General features: G+C 24.7%; 1 protein-coding gene and 2 long non-coding RNA genes across 3 annotated transcripts; all 3 read left to right on the forward strand.

Annotated features, from left to right (window-relative positions):
- The first annotated feature begins 237 nt into the window (after positions 1-237).
- On the forward strand, positions 238-9,686 carry LOC135119990 (ATP-binding cassette sub-family C member 3-like). Its single transcript, XM_064044350.1, has 19 exons — positions 238-316; positions 2,323-2,381; positions 3,543-3,587; positions 3,652-3,724; positions 4,215-4,311; positions 4,405-4,473; positions 4,536-4,618; positions 4,797-4,880; positions 4,965-5,015; positions 5,315-5,413; positions 5,538-5,647; positions 5,713-5,778; positions 7,259-7,304; positions 7,547-7,607; positions 7,782-7,843; positions 8,020-8,122; positions 8,590-8,666; positions 9,233-9,271; positions 9,574-9,686. Exons 1-19 carry the CDS (start codon positions 238-240, stop codon positions 9,684-9,686), a joined length of 1,416 nt encoding a protein of 471 aa, XP_063900420.1.
- A 96-nt stretch (positions 9,687-9,782) lies between these two features.
- On the forward strand, positions 9,783-11,859 carry LOC135119989 (uncharacterized). The gene is made up of 8 exons (XR_010278460.1): positions 9,783-9,856; positions 10,087-10,178; positions 10,270-10,368; positions 10,554-10,614; positions 10,753-10,833; positions 11,054-11,129; positions 11,209-11,298; positions 11,697-11,859. It is a non-coding gene; the product is annotated as an uncharacterized LOC135119989 (long non-coding RNA).
- Positions 11,860-21,407: 9,548 nt separating this feature from the next.
- On the forward strand, positions 21,408-21,940 carry LOC135120028 (uncharacterized). Its single transcript, XR_010278474.1, has 3 exons — positions 21,408-21,536; positions 21,595-21,751; positions 21,811-21,940. It is a non-coding gene; the product is annotated as an uncharacterized LOC135120028 (long non-coding RNA).
- Positions 21,941-23,655: the final 1,715 nt, after the last annotated feature.

Here is a 23,655-nt window from a genome sequence, read left to right on the forward strand (position 1 = left end):
AAGGGATTGTTAAGGAATGATATTAGAATTTTAGGTTTCTTTATTATTATTATTACTCATTATAATCTAAATTTTTATTAAATTGTTATTATAAAAAAATTGTTAATTTTTTCCTTCAAAATAAATAAAATAAAATAAAATATAAATAATAAATATCACAAAGAGAATTATGAAAGTTTCTTATTTTTTTTAATACAAAACATTTTTTTAGTGACTCACAAAATTGATATACTAAACATGTGCGACTATATTTATACGATGCTTAATGGAGAAATCAAAGAAGAGGGAACGTTTGAAACTTTAAAAAAAAAAGGAGGTCGTCTTCTTTTCTATTGAAATTTGTTTTTTTCCCCTTTTTTTTTGTTATTATTATTATATTTATTATTATGATTATAATTTTATTTTTTATTTTATTAAAAAAAATTATCTAATAGTATTTATATTATATGAAACTTTTATCTTATTATATCAAATTCATACTTTTTATAAATATTTATTAAACTTTTTATGAATATTTTTATTTAGTACTTTGCATATTATATATAAAAACTATTAAAATATTCCATATTCTATAGAATATTTTTATTCTTTTATAATTTTGGAAAATTTTATATTTTATTTACTTTATAACTATAGTAAATATTTATTACTATATTTTATTAATTTTTTCTTTACATTTTTTTTACTGCTTTTAGATATTAATTTACTTTTTATTTATTTATTACTAGTACATAAATTTTCCTAATTCTTATATATATAAAAAGTATTGAAATATTTTTTTAATAAACAAAATATTTTTATTTTTTATAAATTTTAAAAGGTTTTTAATATTTTATTTATTTTAATACGTTTTATAAATATTTATTACTAATTTTTATTAGTTATATATAACTTTTTTATTGCCTTTATTATTTTACTTTTATTTACTATTATTATAATTATATTTTAACAAAATATCTTTTTGTTTTTATAAATCATGAAAAGTTTTTAATATTTCATTTACTTCAATACTTCTATAAATATTTATTACTAAGTTTTATTAGTTATATATTTAGTTTTTATTTATTTTATTATTGCTATAATTATTTATATATTTATTATATTTAAAAAGTTTTAATTACTTTATTTTACTTTGTTTAATATTAATATTATAATTAAACTTTTATTGCTGTTTTATATTACTTTATCAGATTTTTATAAAACTTTAAAAATTCTATTTTTATATACTTTTTATAAATAATTACTATTATATATATATAATAATAAAGTTTTAAATATTTTACTTTTAAATTCACTACTTTCCTGAAATTTTTTATTATATAAAACTTTTTAACTGCTTTATGTCAGTGAACATCTTTTGGGTTGATTTTTATTATTATTTATTTATTATTATATCGTTTTATTTATATTAAGCTTTTTATAATTATTATTATAATTATTAATATATTATATCGTTTATTTATTTTTAACTTATTAATACTATTATATATAACTTTCTTTATTATTATTATTTTGTTTATTTTATTCATCTTTTTATAATTACTATTAATATAATTATTTTTTATTTAATTTAACTTTTTATAATTACTTTCATTATATATATATTAACATTTTCTTTTATATATGTTCAACTTTTTAAAATTACTATTATATTTATTTTATTTTTTATATTATTTTATTTATATTGAACTTTATATTATTTTTATTATATTATTTATTATTATGTCATTATCTAGTTTAACTTATTATCACGGTAATCATTTAATAAATTATTATAAAGTTTATTTATTTTTAACTTATTATTATTACTATTATCTATATCCTTCCTTTATTTTTAACTTTTTTTTTAATACTATTATTATATTTATTTGTAAATTGTTTTATTTAAATTTAACTTATTATATTTATTTCAATTTTAATTTATCGTTTATTTATTTTAACTTTTATTAATTATTATTATTTATTTTATTAATATATTATTAAATCATTTATTTTTTTTAACTGGCTATTATTATATCGTTTATTTAATTTTAAACTTATTTTGGTTACTCTTATTATATTTATTTATTATTTTATTTATATCATTATTGTATTTATTTATTTATCTTTCACTGACTATTAATACTATTATTAGATTTTTTTTGAATAATTAATTATTATTTTCTTTTTTAACTTTAACTTATTGTTATTACTATAGTTATATTTTATATATTTTTTTGTTTCTATTCAACTTATTATATTTATTTTACTTTTCTTTTGTTTTATATATTCATTTATTTATTAAACTTTTATGAATTTTGTAATAATACATAAAATATTCAGGCGTCTTCTCTGCGTTTATAGCCGAGCATATGAAGGAGTCGGACGAGCAGTCTAACGAGGTTTTTCTATACTTTCCTTTTATTTTTAAAGTAACAATACTGTTTCTTTATATATTATACTAATTAATATAATATTAATTATAATGATTGTTATTTTTACTTAATAATAAAAAAAAAGTTTTTATAAATTTTTACTTATATTAATATAAAATTAATTATAATGATTGTTATTTTCAAAAATAATATTAATAACTTTTTTATGTTTTATATTTATTTAAATGTAATACTTAATTATTGTATAAATATTTTCATAATAAAAAAATTTTTTTATTTTGTTTTTTATCATAATATTAAGAGTAATTGTTATTTTAATATAATAATAATAACTTTTTCTATAAATTTTATTTATATTACTATAATATTAATTATAATGATAAATAGTTTCAATAATAATTTTAATTTATATAAATATTTTTTTACATGTAATTATAAATTATTTATTGCAATTCTTTATTACTATTATATATATATATATTTGTCATCATTTTCTTTTAGTATAAAATTCGTATTTATATTTTATTAGAAAATTTTTTTTAAAAGTTTTTGTAAAATATTTTTATATATTATTGAAATTTTTAAAAATATTTATTTAATTATATAATTTCTATTAAAAAATTATTACTATTTAATAAAAATAAATTTAATTTTTTTAATTCAATAATTTATAGTAATAATAAAAATAACTTTTTTTAATATATTTTACTTCAATATCAATAGGAACTGTTATTAATATATAACGAATAATATAATTAATAACTTTCTGATTAAAACTATTATATTGATGATTATAAATTTAAATTAACGATTTTTTATTTTATATAGAATAACATAAATAGTAATGAATAAAAAATAATACTATTTTTATTTTTTTTAGGTTTTTTTAATTTAATTATAATAATAAATTTTTAATTTTTTTTGTATTATAATGTTTTATATATATTAATAGTTCTGATTGTTATTATATAATTCATAATAATAAATAGAACAATTTTTTTATTTTTCCGATATTTATATATTTTATTATGATATAAACAATATTACTCGTTTGTCATTATAATAATTTGTTTTATTTTTTCTGTTCTTTATATGTTTTACTATAATAATACTTGTACTGTTTGTTATTTTATTTATAAAAGTAATAATAACTTTTTTTTTAATCAGCAAAGTTTCACCAATGTTCGTGAGGGCGTGGTGGAAACTACTGAGGTTTAGATATGCTTGATATATTTTTTATTTATTTAGTACTATCCAAAATATTTATGATATATAGAAAAACATAAGAAAGTTATCAAAAACTTCATTAAAAAGTATGAAAAGTATTGAGGCGGGGGAACTACCAAATGGTAGCTTTTTATTAGAATTATTATCATTATCATTATTATATTATTATTCTTATCTTTTGATATTTGTATAATATTTTTATAAAGTATTGATTATTTTTTTTTAAATCTCTTTCTATAATTTTATATTAAATTTTATATATTATTATCATCTTATTTTTTATTTTTATATATAAAAATTACTAAATTTTCAGTAACTTTTTACTATAAATTATTCTTATAATAAACTAAAATAAAAAGAAATAAAAAGGCGATTACAACTAGTATTTAAAAAACTTTCATTAAAACTACACATAATTAGTATTTTAAAAGCATTTTATTAATTTTTTTTACTTTATGAAAGTTTTTATTTATTATAAAAAAGTTTCTTTTTAATTAACATTATTAATATAAATATAAAATATTATATATTTTATATTTATATTAAAACTTTTATTAATTCTATTTTTAATAATATAATTTCGTATTATTATTTTTACTATAATTTCTGAAGCGCAACAACGCAAAGGAATTCTTGTAGTCGAAGAAAATGTTGAGCAGGGCGATATCAAGCTCGCCGTGTTCGTAATATACTGCCGTGCCATCGGCTGGTCAATATTATTGGTGCATAAAATAGCGCGATTTAGATTTATTATTTACCCTTTTATTTTAATCTTCCAAATTGAATTTTTACAATTTTTTAGGATTACAATACTTTTAGTGATCTCTATATTTTTTATTGGTCAAGGATTTCAGATATATACAAATATCTGGTACTTTTTAATCATTATTTTGGCTCCATTATTCTTGCACATGGAAATTTGTGGTGATTTAGGCTATCCCGGTGGTCCTCTGCAGGAGCGAATGCTTCTAAAGATATATCCTATTGGCTGGGCGTCTATACTGCCTTAGGATTGGGTACTACTTTATTTTAATTATTATCCCCATTTTAATGAATTTATTAGTTTCATTACTTCTTTATTTTTTATTTTTTTTTACATTGAAATAGTTTTTATATTCATTATTTTTTCTTATTTCCATTATTATTATTTTTTATGAATTTTTTTTATGATTAATAATTTTCTTGGGTATTTAGCCTATTCGCTCAGTAACATGCTAACTTCTTTTTCATTGGCTTTTGGAAGTATTCATGCCTCAAAAAACTTACACGAAACCGTTGGTTATTCCTTATTTTTTTCTTATTATAAATATTTGTCATTATTATAAATGTTTTTATTATTTATTCATTATTATTTATTATTAGTCAAACGCTTATTGAAAGCGCCTTTATCTTTCTTTGATACGACGCTTTTAGGTTGGAATTATTATCATGATTATTATTGATATTATAATTGTACTCAATTAGTAACTTTGAGTATACATAGTTTTTGAGTTTTTGAGTACCACGTGGCTCCTTTCTGTTGGGGGCCACTTAAAATTCAGCTAAAAAACCTCTTTTCATTATGAACGATGAAAAGTAAATTGTATTTTTTTGTTATTACAAAGAAGCCCCCATAAGTTTTACTATTGAAAATTTTCAATTTTATAAAATTTTTTTTTTCCTATTTTTATCAAAGTTTTTTATAATTGCTCTTTTCGCACATTAAAATAAAGGGCGGATCGTCAATCGCCTTTCGAAAGATATTTATACTATTGATGAGGCTTTACCGAATTCTTTAAAGTCTTTTCTTAATACGTTCTTTTCTGTTTTGGGTATTTATTATTATTATTATTATTATTATTATTATTATTATTATTATTATTATTATTATTATTATTATTATTATTATTATTATTATCACAATTATTGCTATGATTATTATTTATTATTATTTAGGAACCATATTTATTATTGCTTTTGCTACTCCAAAGTTTCTCATTATTGTTCTTCCACTTCTTCTCTTATATATTGTGATTCAACGATTTTATGTTTCTTCTTCAAGACAAGTAAGTTTTAATATATAACTTTCATTATTTTTTAAGACATTGCTTAACGAAAAAATATTTTCAAGCTTAAAAGACTCGAATCAGTGAGCCGTTCACCTATTTTTGCTCATTTTCAAGAAACCAATCACGGCGTTTTTATATTATTATTACTTTATATTTTTATAAAAATATTTTTTTTGTCATAAATATTTTGTTAAGAAAAAATGAAATTTATTATGAAAAATATGAAATATTTTTAGTAAGAAACTAAAATTATATAAATAAATTTTATAGTAAAAATTAATAAATTATATTTTTTGTATAACTTTTTATAATAATGAATAAAAAACTTTTAAGAATAATTTTTTTAATAAATTTTTTATTTATTAGAAAAAAGGATTTTTTTTAAAATAAAAATTGATGCAGAATTATATTATTTATTATTATTATTACTTTTTATTAATACTTTCACTATAACGTTGAAAAAGTTATAAATATTTTATATATATATTTATTACTATCTTACTTTTATTTTAATATCAATTCACGTTAAACTTCTAGTTTACTTCATTTTATTAGTAAATTTTTATTTTTATTATAATTATATAATAATTAATATTCACTTTTTAAAAAAATCACAACTATTAAAAAAGTTTTTATAGAACCGCATTTTTTTAAAGCTGCCTTCAATGTTAGAACTTGTATTATTTTTTATTGTAAATTTTTCAATAAGTAGGGATTAAATAGTGAATGGATAAAAATAAATTATAAATATAAATTCTATATAAAAATAAATACAATATATAGTAATTACTAATAATATTTATATAATTATAAAATTTTTTTAAAAAAATACAGAAATATAAAAAATAATAAAAACTGTGAAATAAATTTTTTTACTACAAAAATTATAGTGAATTCAAGAAGACTATAAATAGAGAATATATAAATTAAAAAATAATAATATAATCAGCCTTTAACTTTTAGTTGTTGATTTTAAAAAGAAATAAAAGAAAACTAAAACAGTTTTAGATATAATTTTTTTTAAAGGATATAATAAAAATAGTAAAAAAATAAAACTATTATATAAATTTTTTGTTTTATAATAATTTAATTATTTTTATATACAAATTATTAATCTTTATATAAATATTATTAATTATTATTAACTAATATTATTATTTTTTTTTATTTTATTATCTATTATTATTATTTCCTTTATTATCTTTATATAAATATTATTAATTATTATTTACTTATATTATTATTTTTTATTTTATTCTCTGATTATTATTATTTCCTTTATTATCTTTATATAAATATTATTAATTATTATTAACTAATATTATTATTATTTATTTGATTATCTATTATTATTAATTTTTTTATTATTCGTTAACATTAGTATTTTTAAAACTATTTATTATAATATTTTATTTTATTATTTTTATAATTATTTATTATTTTTTTTTGTTATTATTTATTATTATCTTTTATATTATTATAAAAGGTTTCATTTTTATATACTATTATTAATCTTTATTCATTATTCTATTAATTATTACTCTTAACTGATAGTATTATATTTTATTTTTTTTATTTATTATTATTATTTATTTATCATTATAAAAGGTAAGCACTATTAGAGCGTACGGCCGGGAGGAACGCTTCATTAAAGGTTTCTTTTTGCTAAGACTTTTAATATCTATACTTCATTACTTTTTATGTTTTTTATTATTTTATTTTTTATTTAAATAATTTAATAATAAAAAATTTATTTATTTTGTATATCATTAATTTTTTATATATATTATAATATTTTTACTGTTTATTATTACTTTTTTATAGTATTATAATATTTTTTTTGTTTATACTTTTCTTTTTATTTTTTTTATTTAATTTTTATTACTACATATAAAGAAAACATTGCCGTGTTGGAGTACAACCAGCGCTCTTATTATCCGTCTATCTCTTCTAACAGGCTTCACATTATTATTATTATTTTTATTATTATTATTATTATTATTATTATTATTATTATTATTATTATTATTATTATTATTATTATTATTATTATTATTATTATTACTATTGTTTTTGTTATTATTATTATTATTGTTATTGTTATTATTATTATTATAATCATTATTATTAGATGGCTAGCAATCAGACTTGAAAGTATTGGTAACATGGTTGTGTTTTTTGCTTCCTTATTTGGTATTATTATTATTATTGTTATTATTATTATTATTATTATTATTCTTATTATTATTATTATTATTATTATTATTATTATTATTATTATTATTATTATTATTATTATTATTATTATTATTATTATTATTATTATTATAATCATTATTATTTCTGTTATTATTTTTTATTATTATTAGCCGTTGTATCGAGGAACAGCATTTCCTCTGCTCTGGTTGGTTTATCGCTCTCGCATGCGATGAATATAACGCAATCACTTAATTGGATGGTGAGAATGTCGAGGTTTAGTATTTTTACTTTTTTATTATAAATTCTTTATATCGTTGGGTTTATTCAGTTCGTTATTTTTAATGAATTTGAATATTTCATTTGTTAATTTTTGTTATTAATATTTTTTTTAAACCGTCAATTCTTAATTTTATTGGTATATTAAAGTTCATTTGCTTTTAATAATTTTTTTATTTAAATTTTTTTTCCGTAACTTTTTATAATTTTTTTGACCATCAGTTTTTTGTAATTGGCCTTCATAATATTTAATAATGATCCATTATTAATATCACTTTTCCTTATTTTTTTGGCTTTTTTGAGTTTACTAATTTTGATGAATTTTAATATTCCAATTTTTAATGTAATATTATTTTTTCACTTGACTTTTTTAGTTCATTATTATTTATAAATTTATATAATTTTTTTATTTAAAATAATTATTTTGAATATTACGTAATTATTATATTTTTCAATTATAATAGTGAATGCGAAACTAATATTGTTGCAGTGGAACGAATTGATGAGTACACTAAAATACCGCAGGAACGCGAAGAAGAAAGTAAAAAAAAAGCTTTCATTATATATATTAAAAAAAATACCAAAAAAGTAAATAAGTGCGGAATGTGTTTATCTGCACCCATTTTTATACAATTTGGCGCTATTTATTTACCAATAACTTTAAAGTAACGTTTTTTTATACATATTTTTATACTTTTCACCAAATTATAATAAAGAATATATAAAAAATTGTTCATTAAAAAATTTGCATTTACTAATTTACTATTAATGCTTGCTTATAATAATAAGTTAAAGAATGATACAAGATGTAATAAAAATATTTACAGTTACCATAAAATAATGAATATTTTAGTGTTTAAAAAAATATTGTATAATGCAATATATAAATATAATATCATATAATTTACTGAATTTACGGGAGCAATTTATATATTTTTTTAAAAAAAAATTATGAAAATTTTTAACCATTAAAAAGTTTTTATTATATCAAAAATAAAATATTATATTTATAGTGAAAGTGGAATGGTTTTTATAATAATAATAATATTATTATTATTACTATTATTATATTGTTTTATAGTTTTTAACATTTTTTTATTTATACAGAAGACGATTTAGAAGGCATTTCTTCGGACACTGATAAAGGTGTTTAATCGTATTAATAATAATAATAGTAATAATAAAACTAGTAATAATAATTTTGTGCTTATATATATTTTACTGTAACTACATAAAAAATTTATATAATTTAAGTTATTTATTTATTTTTTTATACTTGTATTCATATAGTTAAATGATAACCATATAAAAGTTTATTTGTTACGTATTACTATTTATTATTATTATTATTATTATTATTATTATTATTATTATTATTATTATTATTATTATTATTATAAATCAATACTATTTTTTTCATCTTATATTTTTATAATATAACCAAACAGTAACTTTAGCAACTCTAAGTAGCACAGACACGTGGCCTTCGCACGGCGTGGTTGAATTTAAAAACTACAGCGCGAGGCACGAATTATTATTATTATTATCCTTTTCTTTTTAGATTATATATTATTTTATAAAATAAAAAAAAATTTATTTTTTTATAAAAGCTTTTCTTTTTTTATTATTTATACATACTTTACAGATATCGTGAAGGCTTAAAACTTGTACTAGACAATATTTCCTTTATTATAAAAAGTGGTGAAAAAGTTGGGGTTGTGGGCCGTACAGGTTATTATTATTATCATTATTGTTATATTATGATAATAGAATGCAAAAGATATATTTAGTGAAGATATTGCTGAATAAAAATATATAATAAAAATAAAAGTTTTATAATATAAATAATATATAAAAAAAATAAAATGTTTTTTTAAATATTAATAAATGTTAATAAATATATATTATATTGAAAGAAATAAAAAAGTTTATTATTATTATTAATATTATTATTATTTGAGGCGCTGGAAAATCAAGTTTAACTTTATCTCTTTTCCGTATTATTGAACCTTTTTCCGGCTGTATCGAAATTGATGGCGTGAATATCCAAAATGTTTTTTACTTTATTATAATAATAATAATAATAATTATAATAACAATAAAAATGATAATAATGATTATAATGTTAACAATAATAATCTCAGGTTTCTTTATTTACTCTTCGCTCCAGCCTTTCAATAATTCCGCAGGATCCAGTAATATTTTTCGGTACAGTTCGTTCGAACCTTGATCCCTTCTCATTGGTCAATATTATTATTAGCATTTATTGTTATATTATTATTATTATTATTATTATTATTATTATTATTATTATTATTATTATTATTATTATTATTATTATTATTATTATTATTATATTATTATTATTATTATTATTATTATTGTTATTATTGCTACTGTTGTCGTTTTTATATTAAATTTTCTGTAGTACACCGATTCTCAAATTTGGGCTGCATTAGAGTATTGTCATTTGAAAAACTTTGTGAAAGGCAAACAATAATTATTCATTTTTTTTACTAATACGTAAAGTAATGATAAAAATAATAAATAGTATTTATAATAATAATACTAATAATACTAACAATAATAATAATATTGATAATAATAATAATAATAATAACAATCAGGTTTAGACAAACAACTCGATCATGAAATTTTAGAAGGAGGCAGTAATTTTAGTGTTGGCCAACGGCAACTCATTTGTTTAGGTTTAGTACTATTTATATTATTATTATTATTATTATTATTATTATTATTATTATTATTATTATTATTATTATTATTATTACTATTATTATTACTATTATTGTTATTTTTAATAATTATTTCTTTTGTAATTATTAATTATTATAATTTTAGTTATTTTTTATTTTAATTTATTAATAGTAATTAACTTTTTTATCAGTAATTTTTATTATTATTATTTAGGGCGCGCTCTTTTAAGAAAAACAAAAATATTAATACTTGACGAGGCAACAGCAGCAGTCGATCTAGATACAGACAAGTTTTATTAATATTAATAATAATAATAATAATATTATTATTATTATTGTTACTGTTTTTATTTTGATAATGCTTATTAGGCTAATTCAAGAAACTATTCGTTCTGAATTTCGCAGCTGCACTATTTTAACTATTGCTCACCGCATTAATACCATACTCGATAATGACAAGTATTATTAATATTAATATTAATGTTAATATCGATATTAATATTATTATTGTTGTTGTTATTGTTATTGTTATTATATTATATTATTAAAAATTAAATATACTATTTTACTTTTTTTAAAAACTTTTTATTAATTTTTATTATTATAATATTTATATAATTTTCAGATTTCCTAATAATTATATTTTATTTTTCTTTTAATGATTTTGATAATTAAAACTTTTTTTAGAATTTCCTTTATTATTCTTATTCGTATTATTATTATTATTATTATTATTATTATTATTATTATTATTATTATTATTATTATTATTATTATTATTATTATGTCACCTCTTTGTAGTTCTATTTTTTTTTCAAATGTTTATATGATAATTCTATTTTCTTCTGACCTATCAGAGTTCTCGTATTAGAAAATGGACGAGTAAAAGAGTTTGATTCGCCATCTGTACTTTTGAATGAACCTAGTAGTCTCTTCTATGGTTTGGCCAAGGAATCCAATCTGGTTTCTTAGCACACCTCTGCTTGCCAATCAGCAAGAAATATCGTTATTTATAAGTAATGTGTGCGGTTCCACTTTTTCAAGTATAATTTTTTATAATAAAAATTTCTTTTTATTTATATTTCTTTATTGTTTACTTGTTGATAACTATCTGCTGATAAAATTAAAAAAAAAATTTAACAATTATTAAAGAAAGCCGAACTTTTCTCGTTAATACGCCAATCACCATTCTTGGTTAAACTTTTTTAGTTATTTTAAATTAAATTTAACTTCGCTTAAGTCCTCATTAGCTTTGCAAAATTTTAATGATTCACTTTTGAGCAAGTTCAGGAATTTAGTGACTGATAAACTGTAAATAAAAATCGTTGACAATTCTTTTTTAATTTTCATTTTAACTTATATATGTTTTTTCTAAAAATTGAATATATTTTATTAACAGTTGTAATAAAAAATTGTATGAAAAGTTCAGAAGTAAGGAATCGTAAAATGATATTTATTGAAGCATAAATTGTGTATATATTTACAACCAAAGGGAAACGTTATAATATTAACCACTGTTATTTTTATGTACTGTAAATTCTCACATTTATATAATAAATTTATGGTTATATCACAAAATTTACAAAAACTTATGTAATCAGAAATTAGAGTTTTTTCAATATATAAAAAAGTTTTTTGAAAATAAGAAGAATTTTAAAAGATTCGTTATTTTTATCATAACTATAATACTTGCTTATTTCGTAATTATTAGTAAGTTTTATATAAACTATTTCCTTAAAAGCGAGAGAGTAAAAAAAAAAAAATTATAGAATTATTCTTTAAAAATATGCACACTTTTGCATAATGATAAAAATTTAATAAGAAAAAAAGAAAACTTTTTAAATTAATTAAAAATAAATTATACGCATAAGAATTGCTTAAAGTAATATATAAGTAATGGTAGTTTTTATATTATATAAAAATTATTATTACAATATTTAAAGATAATATTTATCAAAAAAAAAAAATTAAAAAAACTTAAACCTTTTCAAGTAACCAGTAGCAATGATTTTTCCTTACGTCCAGGAAAAGGACACGTGCGAAATCCTAGTTGCAGATTACCATAATTAGTTAATTTATTTATGACTATACGAATTAACTGCAAGCCCAGTCTCCCTTCTCGTCTTCTGGGTGCATTTGCAGAATACTTCAGTAAAACTGCTATCTTTTTATATTAACTTTATTATTGTAAGCGTCACAGCTAACTCGAGAGACTGCTACCCGAGTGATGGCTTTAGCTACAAATTTACTTTTTTTAATTCGCTCAAGGTCTTAACACAGGCAATATTTATTAAAAATTTCGCTCGGTAACATTCTATTAAACCTTAAAAGATAGTTGCTAATATTAGTAAATAATCTATCTTCAGGCTTTAGGATTACTTAAAACAAAATTTTCATATTTAAATGAAAAGAGAAGATAGGAAAAAAGGAATAAGGAAAAAAATTTGTAATAGGAAGGAATGGCCGGGCGCGGTTTAAGTGGTAGCACGTGCCAATCATTGCCCATACGACTATGCAAGATACAAAATTGTCACGTTCCACTACAGGCTTTTAGTAATATGACCGACACTTAATCATTTTCTTGATAAGGTACGTGCGCCCTAACTCTTTCTCTTACGGAAGATTCTTTGTGATCCTTTTAGGATTCTAGAAAGGAGTCATGGTATTGTAATGTTGCGATATATCTAGTTAGGGCCAACGTGATAGATCCTAATAGTCAGTCAAAGTAAACTTGGGCCTTAACTATGTAGAAGGATTGCTATACTTTTGGACAGCACGAATATAATTAGAATTACGATTGTTATATATTTATTGGGGAATTTATCATATTAAAGAATAATTTGGTGCTAATAATGGAAGTTGTATTGTGAAGACAATATTTTTACCTCCAATAGATTTTATGGTTAAAAATTTATTTTAAAATAACAACTAACAATTTTCTATTAATACTGTTTTAACGGACTAATTACAATAGTTTAAGACTTTGAAATGCATTTGTAACTTAACTATAAAGAGTAGCACTGGCGAAATGCACTTTAACCCGTTCGATATAAGAAGTCAAACCTCCAAGAACTTGGTTAGTACTGTGGTGGGAGACCAGTAAAAACCTCCCATGCCCTTTCCCCCTAGCAAATAGGAACATTCATGATGCTCCTCCTGGAGATGTACGGCCGCCTACTTGCGCCTAAATGAAGACTATGCAGTCTGCACTCAACTTACCGAGCATTTGCGAAAGTCCTTGATAAATAAATAAACCCATCTAGTCGAGCAGGCCTTGGCTAGCGCTTTGCTGGCTGGTCTACCATTCAAAGGTTACCTATCTATGTGGCGGTTTCTAACGGATTTCCACTACTTTAAACCAAATGACGGGAATCCTGGCCAGATTTTTCTCCTCTATCCCAGTCCTTCAGGACTGTCATGATACTCCTTCAGGAGAATGCACTGATTGGTATTCATGCTTTCAATCCCTTTTGGAGGGGGGGGAATCAGATGAAGCGGTTCAAAGTTCACTCTCGGCGTTTTTATCTACTTTCATTTTTTTACTTTTCTTATTGCGTCCTTTCACTAATCAAGTCCCTTTCAACCATACCATTAAAAACCAGTTTATAACAATTATTAAGAGTATCGGTAGGTTTGCGATGCATTTACACCTGAGGCTGCACTTGAGAAGCTGTTAATAAGCACTACTAAACGTAACTATGCCCTAGGTATTTTGTTAGATTTTCAAAAGAGTTGAATCCCTTAATTTAACCTAAAAACAGTGCATAATCCTTAGCTTTGAAAAATAAACAGTAAACTTATTTAGTTGACAGTCCTTACACGAGGAGACCTGCTAAATAACTAAAGATATTGTTACGATAATTAAAGATTGAGACAAGGTAATAGTGCGTTTGGGAAATTAACTCAGTACCTCTCATCTTGGGCAGTGAACTTGCTAATGACATATACGAGCCCAAGCAACCAATTGTTGGGAGAAGCTATCTTATATTGCGTGTTCTTCATTAATAGGAGCAAGAAGAATTATAAATATTGTTAAACAAGAATATAAAAGTTTTATTACTAAACTATGCATTACAAGTAACAAAAGTTGGTAATTAGGCCTACAAAGTAATTATAATTAAAAAATTTACAAAAAACCTTAAAAAACCGTTGTTAACTTTAGGTTGGAACAAAAATTGAGGTGCAGTTTAATATAATGATACATCCCTTCGCCCTAACAACCGCTGCTACTCGTAGTCTGGCAGGAATGGGTTACTGCTAAAGATTTTTAAGACCGGTATAAATTAAGTTCAGTTTGCCAATTTTAACTTTATATTTAAAATTGTTCTCTGAGGGATATTAATTAGTTGCTGCTAATGTTATCTGCCAGAGTGTTTCAATTTTATGGAGGTCTGGGTTACTAGAAAGCCAGGATAAAACTGTTCTCCTCTTCTCCGAGAGCCATTTTTGTGTTGCCTTGGTTGAACGGCAAAAGGCTCCTATTGAAAAACAATTTTTTTCAGCACACATCTTGTTGATAGTCGGTAGAAAACTATTTATCATATTTTTAGATGTTTCTCTGCGTTATACCGTCGTATAATAAAAGTTGCCCAAGTCTTTTGCTCTCCCTCATCACCCCTTTTGAGAATTTCACGGTGCGTCTGATGTAGTCTGCATAAAAAGCTTCATTTTTGACCTGTTAACTCGTTTCCGGAGATCCCCTACAAGAAAATAAAGCTTTGATTCGTCACTGAAAATAATTTTTGCCTGTCCACAGTTCATAATAGTATATTTTTCGCCCATTCAGATCTATTTATTTTTGGTAATTGGTAAAAGGTGGTTTATCTTTAGCCTCCATGTAATAAAAAATTACTCTTAGATTATAAATGTACACAATATTTTTGCCATACTTAATATATAACTTTAAGCCATTTATCTGTAATCACTGTTTGCAGCATTCACGATATAGTAGTTTTAATCCTGACTCCTCGTTTCACTATGCCTAATGTCCCGTAACGTCTTCCATCGGCCTTTTTTATACATTTTTGAGATCGTAGTTTTTTTTATGAAACTTTTACCTTTAACCACAATATTTTCGGTATTGTTTAGGACCTGAAAAAAAGGGTTTATTTCGAAATATTTAGAAGATTCAGCAACCTGACGAACGGTATTACCTTGGCAATGTTATTTGACAAATATTTTACGCGCGTCCTTGTTGCTGCACCTCTAATCATTTTTATGGCTAAATATGACAGGTACTCCAATAACATATTTATAGCAAGTATTTATTCCTTGGTGCAATCAAGTAAAATACTTTGGCGTTATTAATGACTCTAGACTTACCTGGAAGCCACATATTAATTATCTTGTTTAATAAATTAAGAATATAACTGCTGCTTTATATCCTCTTATATGCAAAAGAAGCCATTTGAGTCTTTAAATTAACTTTATATATATAAAGCTATTATCAGACCTATTATTAGTTATGCACCTGCTCCATGGACTTATTGCTCGATTTTGCATTTGTACATACTTCAGCTTTCTTCATATATATTTCCTCAGAATGTTTACACGTGCATCTTGGTTTGAGCGAAATTATTGGCTACATCGTAAAATGTGATTTTCTTTCCCTTAACGGCGGGCTATTGAAGCTTTACTCAATATAAAAAACCACAACAATTTAATAACTCACGCCTTAAGCTCTACTCCGCACATTTTTAAATAAACGACTTAAACATTTTTTGGCGAGTATTCTAACGGCTTTAAAATATTTATCAGATGGTATAATTAATTTTAATATTGGAGGGAAAAAATGTTAAACACTAAAATTACAGGTACATCCTTGTCTTTATGTTATGAGAGAAGGCCCGAGAATCCTTAAATTTGTTATAAAGGCCAACCTCCTCAACAACTGTAGTGTTAAAACAATAAATAAAGATAATAAAGCAGAAGGTAATTTCTCTTCTAGGTTTTTTTTTTTTGACTGTAGTTGTTTGCTAATTATTCTACTCTTGCTCGTTTATCTACGGCCAGGCAACTTAGAGAAGGATTGCATAGTTGCGTTTATACTTGCAGATAAACAAGTTAAAAACCCTAGATATTTTAACAGGTTATCATAGCTAGCGTATACCCAGAAAGGCTAAAAACCAAGAAAAAATGTTACAGTGAAAAATTAACTCCCTCTGGCAACAACTGTGTTAAATGCAGTAAAGATCATGTCACGTAGTACTGCCTTAAAGAAAAAAAAAAGATGTAAAGTTAAGATGTGCAAACTGTAATGGCGATCACACTGCAAACTACAGAAAAAGCATCTTTCATTTTAAAAACGCTCCTCTTAAAAAGATTGGGAGAATTGACAGTAAAGAAAATATTGGAGGTTTTTCTATAAAATCAGGAATGAAGGTTATTAATAATTAAATTTCGAAATCAATAGGCGACTTATTCGAGAAACTTAACTATCCGTAATGAATAATGAATACCGCTTAAAAAATATTAGAATTTTATCTTGGAACGCGGATAGCTTAAGAAACAAAAAAGTTAAATTACTTGAAATTGTTACTCGTTATCAAATTGGTATTATTCTCATTTCGGAAACTCAATTGAAAGGATGTAATAGATCCCATTTTCCTAATTATACCGCTTATAGATTTGATCGCACGACCTCGAAAAAAAGGTGGGGCAGCAAATTTCGATACACGTAGCTTAAATAAGCAATCTTTAGCGCTAATAGCAATTGGGATACACATCTTTAGAGAAGAATGGCGAACAATCAGTGACATCGGCTTAGAAGTCCCCGAGTAATAATGAGTAGTACTTAGAATATATATTTGGCTTATCGAGCTCAGTTTTGTAGGCTGGGGTTCTCAAGTGCGAGTACGCCTTTTGGATCAGTCATTGTTCGAATAGAAATAAGAACTCTTAACTAATTGGGCTAATTTATTCGATTCTCTTATTCTATGGCCAGATGACCCAAATCCCATTACACCACGGGGCAGCATTGAGACATTAGGAACTGCAGAATTAAAATATATACGCCACCTCAGGTATTAATTCTATATACAACTTGTTCCCCCTATCACAGCCCAGTTCTTATCGAGCTGGGAGACACTATTTTTCCTGAAAGCTCAATACTATTAAAATAACTTTCTGGTCAATTTTTCAACATTTACTGGACGAAAATCTTAAGAAATATACTTTTCCGCTATCAGAGCTAGGTATCGATCATGCGGTCAGTCATCCAGAATCAACAAATCCGAGGCTTACAATTCTGTCTCCACTCCTAAGCCTTCTAGATCCATCAATTTGTTAACGCCGCCAGCTATTAACGGGTCATTAGAAGGAGACGCTGCTTTATATCAAATTCATGAAGACAGGTTTTTTTATGGGCATAAAGGCTAAAACAAAGTTATTAATTTATTAAATAATTAATTGATAAAACTCTATAACAAACCTTGGGAACAAATGCTAAAATGTTTAAGTCCTGCAGACTTGCCGTTATGGAAATTTAAAGAAGGTCCCTTACCGCAATTTATTAAGCATACCTCCGATATATCATGAATATGGCGTAGCACACACTGCCAGGGTTAAAATTAACGTTTCATCACTTTTCCTCGTTTTCTGAGGGTAACATTACGAACCTAAGAAGAGGGACCTCGGTATGAGGCGACCTCTAACTATAAGTTAGACAGTACTAGTTGCGAAGAAATTATTTAAATAATCAACTCGTTAAAGACCAAAAAGGCTGTGGGTTTAATTAGCCTATCATTTTCGCTAAACGTGTACCTGAAAAAGCGGCTCAAGAACAGACAACAGTATTCTCGTTTTGCGTTCGAGTTTGCAACTTGCGGAACAAGAGCTTATCATACAAACTTAGCGAGTTTCCCCAATTTTTCAAAGGTTCCACAAGCTCTGCCTTATTTGAATATGAGAATAGCTAAAATAAGCAGGCACTGCCAGCATACTACGCGCAGGCTCCTAAATGCTAAAGATAAAAGTTAGTTAGCCTTGCACTTTAATACTCAAGTTATTATTAGTGTTATTTACCAACATATATAGACGGTAAATCCAACCCAATGCTCAAACATTTTGCTACTAACGCTATAGTCTACGTAAACGAGCTTTTTTTTTTAGTTTGATGTTAACTAGATCTTAATTTTCAAATCGTTAAAAGTTAGATGAATTGTTTTTTATTTCCGAATTAAAAAGCAAAGTAGCGGAGGATGTGATACTCGCAAGATTAAAAAATTTTGCGAAAGAATATGACATTATCCAAAAGTGTCCCCGTGAAAAACACTTTAGATATCAACAGATTCTAAGACTTTCATCTGTTTACTTCAGCCTTTAACCATCGAAAATATACGGCAATATTATTTTTAGACAATGAGAAAGCCTTCCATAAAGTTTGGTACAAAGGACTGGTCTATAGGATGGCCAAGGTTAATATTCCTAGGTCTTTAGTCCAGATGACAAAAAATTATTTTATAAATAGAAAATTCAGTCTGTATAAGAACGATTAATTCAATTTTGTTGGATTTAAACGTTAGAGTTCCTCTAAGATCACTTTTATCACTGCTGTTATTCGCGTTTTATATGGCAAAACCCCCAGTCAACTTCCGTATAACTAGCCCAATATGCGGGCCACACAGCTATATTCTGGGGCTCTAAATAGACGGCATTCTCTGGAAACCTGGTTTACTAACTGGAAGATAGCGACCAAATGCTTCTAAAAGTGCAGTGTTGTGATTTAAAGTGAAGAGTTGATATACTAAAGCGCCAAACTCTACATATAATTAAAAGTGCTATACCGTGGAGTCCTCGTGTTACGTACTTGGGAGTTATTAGAGATCACAAGTTAACTTAAAACGATCATATATTAAGGATGTTCTGAGGTCAAGTATGCCCTATACCCATCAATAGGTGTGCGCAGCAAAGCCATTATGCACCCCATTTTAAGGTATGCTTCCGTTACTGGTCCTACCTCTGAACGTCATATAAATAGACTGTAGACTTTTTAAAACAAATGCCTCAGAAATAATCACAGAGACTCCATGGTTCATAAGTAACGCTCAGTTATATCGTTTGTACTTATTGCGACTAACTGCTATAAAGAATACAGCGTATATACCAATAGTTTGATAGCCCCTGCTGTTAGTTATAACCCAAACCGGTATTATGAGAAGGCGGAGAAAACCTAAACACAGTTTAAAATCGCGTTATTATTATAATTATTATTTGATGATAAGTAATCCATATAATAGTGAGGAATATAAACAAACTATTATTTCAATATGCTTAATCAACTTAATTATTATTATAATTCAGTCAATATATATAAGAAAAACAGCATATTATAGTATATTTATATATTATCACCTAAAATATTCTATTATTATTTACTTATCTTACTAACTCGTCTTAAATATTCTTAATAAACGTGGCCTCTTTTTTCTTTGTTCGGTTCGTGCTGTGGACTTTTTTCTTCTTATAACTTGCGCATGGGCTGGTACGGAAAAATGAAGACTCCTCCAGGGGCCGGAATCCTTTTTTATTTCTCTTATAGTTTAAGAGGGGAATAAGAATAAAGCAGCAAAGATGTGCTATGCATATCGACTGCACTATGTCAGTAGAAAAATAAATAATATAATATATATTACTGAAGATTACTGTCAAGTTTTGACTTTTTACTTAAAGAATTGTTACTTTTTCCTTTTTTCCACTTTATTTATCTACGTTTAGTTTTAAAAATAAGTCCCTCTATTTAAGGAGAGTACGAATTTTGACCGCTAACTTATTAGCTGTCAGTAAAGAACTCAGAAGGAAGTTAGATTTGTCAAAAGCCAAACTTAACAAGCAAGAACTTAAAGAAACCCTTTACAGGCTGTTTAGTAGGTAAGAGTTCGAAACGGTGTAATAAAAATGTTCTTTTTCTATTACTGTTAATTCTTCACAGCGCTAGATATTGAGTGTGAGATCTACGCCAAGGAAAGATTGAACTAACAATAAAAGCATTGTGACTTTGCTAAGGTAAGCCTAAAGTAATAACGATATTAATATAATTATGTCACTGGAAAGGGTCACACTCAGCTCGAGCAATTCCAGAGATTCGAATGAGTAGAATAAAAATGCCCGTTAAGCTACAAAAAGTAACGGAAATTTTCCAAAAGTGTTTAAGGCATTGAAAGTATGGCGCAGCATAAATTTCTCATTTCAGCGCTGTCTTATGGCCCTACTAAATTGGTCCGTTAAATTTTTAAAACTTCTAATTGAGGGTTTAAAATAACGTTGATTGCCGCCCTCGAGTGCCCCACGATAAAATATTTAATTGTTAGTTGTATTGAGCACGCAATTAATTATATTACTTCTTCTATTGCAGGTACATAAACGTCTTCCTCTCAGACGGAACAAATTTTGCTATATTCTCTATAATAAAGCGCTCATTAAATATTTAAAGTTCTCTTGTCCCCATTGCTCTGCGATTTAGTGTCTCCTCCAATTTCTTCTTAACTCTATTTCCACGACCTTAATCACCTCGTTTTAGTTTATTTCCCTACGAGCTAGTTGTACGTTCATTGCTTCCGGGCTTAGTGGGAGTTCCTCTTAGCATTAACTTTCTATAACTTTGTTCACACGTTTTCACGCTTTTTATTCTTTATAAAGCATTATAATAGGCTTGATAATAGCGTCAAACGTGTTACGCCGAGTGACTTTGTAACTTCAAGGTATAACCTTTTTACTACAAGGCATGAAGTTATGACTACTTTACTTTTACCCCATCAGAATGTTGGCTCTGAGCAGGATTAAATACCTGAGTACACATTGAAACAGCTCTACAGAAAAACTACAAGCCCCTATGAAAAGGTTTTCAGAAATTGTTAATCTCCAGAACAGAAAGATACATTATCTTCACACCCAGCTATATGAGACACAAGCCAAAGTAAGTCTCTTCACCAATAATTGTCTTGCAAGAGCCATATTTTAACAAAGCTATTTCAGTAAAGGATCCGGAGCCCTTCTCCGCTAATCGGAAACAAATGAAGTACTTCCTGGGTCAACTGTATTTTAACCTTTACGGACCAAATAATTACTACCGTCGAAGAGATAGCACTAGCCGTTCAAGGGTCAGCATCCAAACGGTACCAAAACAAATTTGCACTTCTAGAAAAAGGTACATATTAAAAATTTTTTAATCTGTTAAAATCAAGCTATGGCACCTTTAATAAAGTCAAAGAGGCTGGAAGTTAGTTGTTAACTTTACGGTCAGTAGCAAAAATGTCAACGAATTCAATACTCTATTTAAAGTTTTAGAGCTGAATGAGGTAACACTTAAACAAGTTAACTGAGGGCTCAGTGATAATAAAAGCATCTCCTTGCAAGGACCTCGGACTACCTGAAGAGCTCATAAAACTTAAATAGCTTTGTATCCAAATTGATTATATACTATATGACAGAGAGAAGAGAAGCGCTCCCTTTTCTCCCATGGCAGGTAGGAAACAGCAGGTTTAATATCTTAAAAAAAAAATTCCCATGGAGGTCGTTGGAGTCATTAATTAGACCCTGGACCGCCGGAGATAGGGCGCGCAGACGCAGAAAATTCCTAGAGGGAATTAAGAAACACTGCGGCTTCAAATTCAGCTCCCTTTCTATTTTAATCGATTCGAGATTTATTGAGTGAATAAAGGAGACCGCTAGTAGTAAGCTTCTTAATGATCTTAAAGGAGTTACACCTTTGTACTTACTTTTCACAAAGGATTTCCAAGAAGATACAAAAAAAAAATTTTAAAAAATATATAGAATTTGTAACTGTTACAAAATGCATTGGATGGAAATAATGCAATGTTTAACCTGAAAAAAATTCTAAAAATAGTCTTTTTAAAAGAATTACAGACCAAATTTGATGGGGAAGTAAATATTGTGTAAAAATAATTTTTTTTAAATGTTTAAAGGTGAAATTCAGCGGGAACAGCTTGAACTTGTCTCACAAGAGATCATTATTTACATGAATCCCTTTAACGTTATGCAAAGTGAAAGAGAATAGCGTCACGCAGTATCCAGCAAAGTATAACCACCAGCACTTATAAAAAAAATTGTTTACTTATCAATACCGATTTATACATTGATAAACCGAGACTTTAAAAATTAAATAAATAAAATTATAAATGTATTATAAGAAAAGTTTCTTAATAAGCAAACTACTTTGGTTTCAGTCCTAAGAGAAAGAGGGTGAATCGCTATTAAATATTATTATACCACATAAAGTGTCAGTACAAACGGTAAAAAAAATTAATTTTTTTAATGTTTATATGAAATTAGCACAATTTCTTGAAGTCATAGTTATGATAATATCATTAAGAGTAAAAAATAAATCAACTTATATAATATAGAAAAATAAATAAATTTTTAAATCGATGACCTTTGTTTAGATCTAGCAAACGCTCTTAACCTCGAAGAGTAATTATTACCAATTAGCAGTTTAAAATATTTATGAAAAATAAAATCCAGTTTTATAGCACGTAGTCTTAATAATACTAATTCCAATGCAAAAATACAGGAAATTATAATATAGTTACTTATAAATAGGCAGAGGCAATATACAATAATATAATTCAGCGTAAGAAGAAAAAAAAAAATAGTACAATGCCTCAAAATATTTAATAAAAAATTAACAGATAAAGTGGAAAACATAAAGAGGAAATAACTGAAAACTAAAGTTATAAATTCGCGCCTGAAACGCAGTTAATTTTTAAAGAAAAAAATTATTTGATAAAACAACAATTTAAACAATTGAATGACGGCAGCAAAATAACTAATTAAAAGGGAAAAGTGGCAGAGTTGCACTTT

This window comes from Zophobas morio, unplaced genomic scaffold (assembly GCF_036711695.1).
Source record: "Zophobas morio isolate AGI-343-1 ecotype UQ-CSIRO unplaced genomic scaffold, CSIRO_AGI_Zmor_V1 ptg000329l, whole genome shotgun sequence".
NCBI lineage: Eukaryota > Metazoa > Arthropoda > Insecta > Coleoptera > Tenebrionidae > Zophobas > Zophobas morio.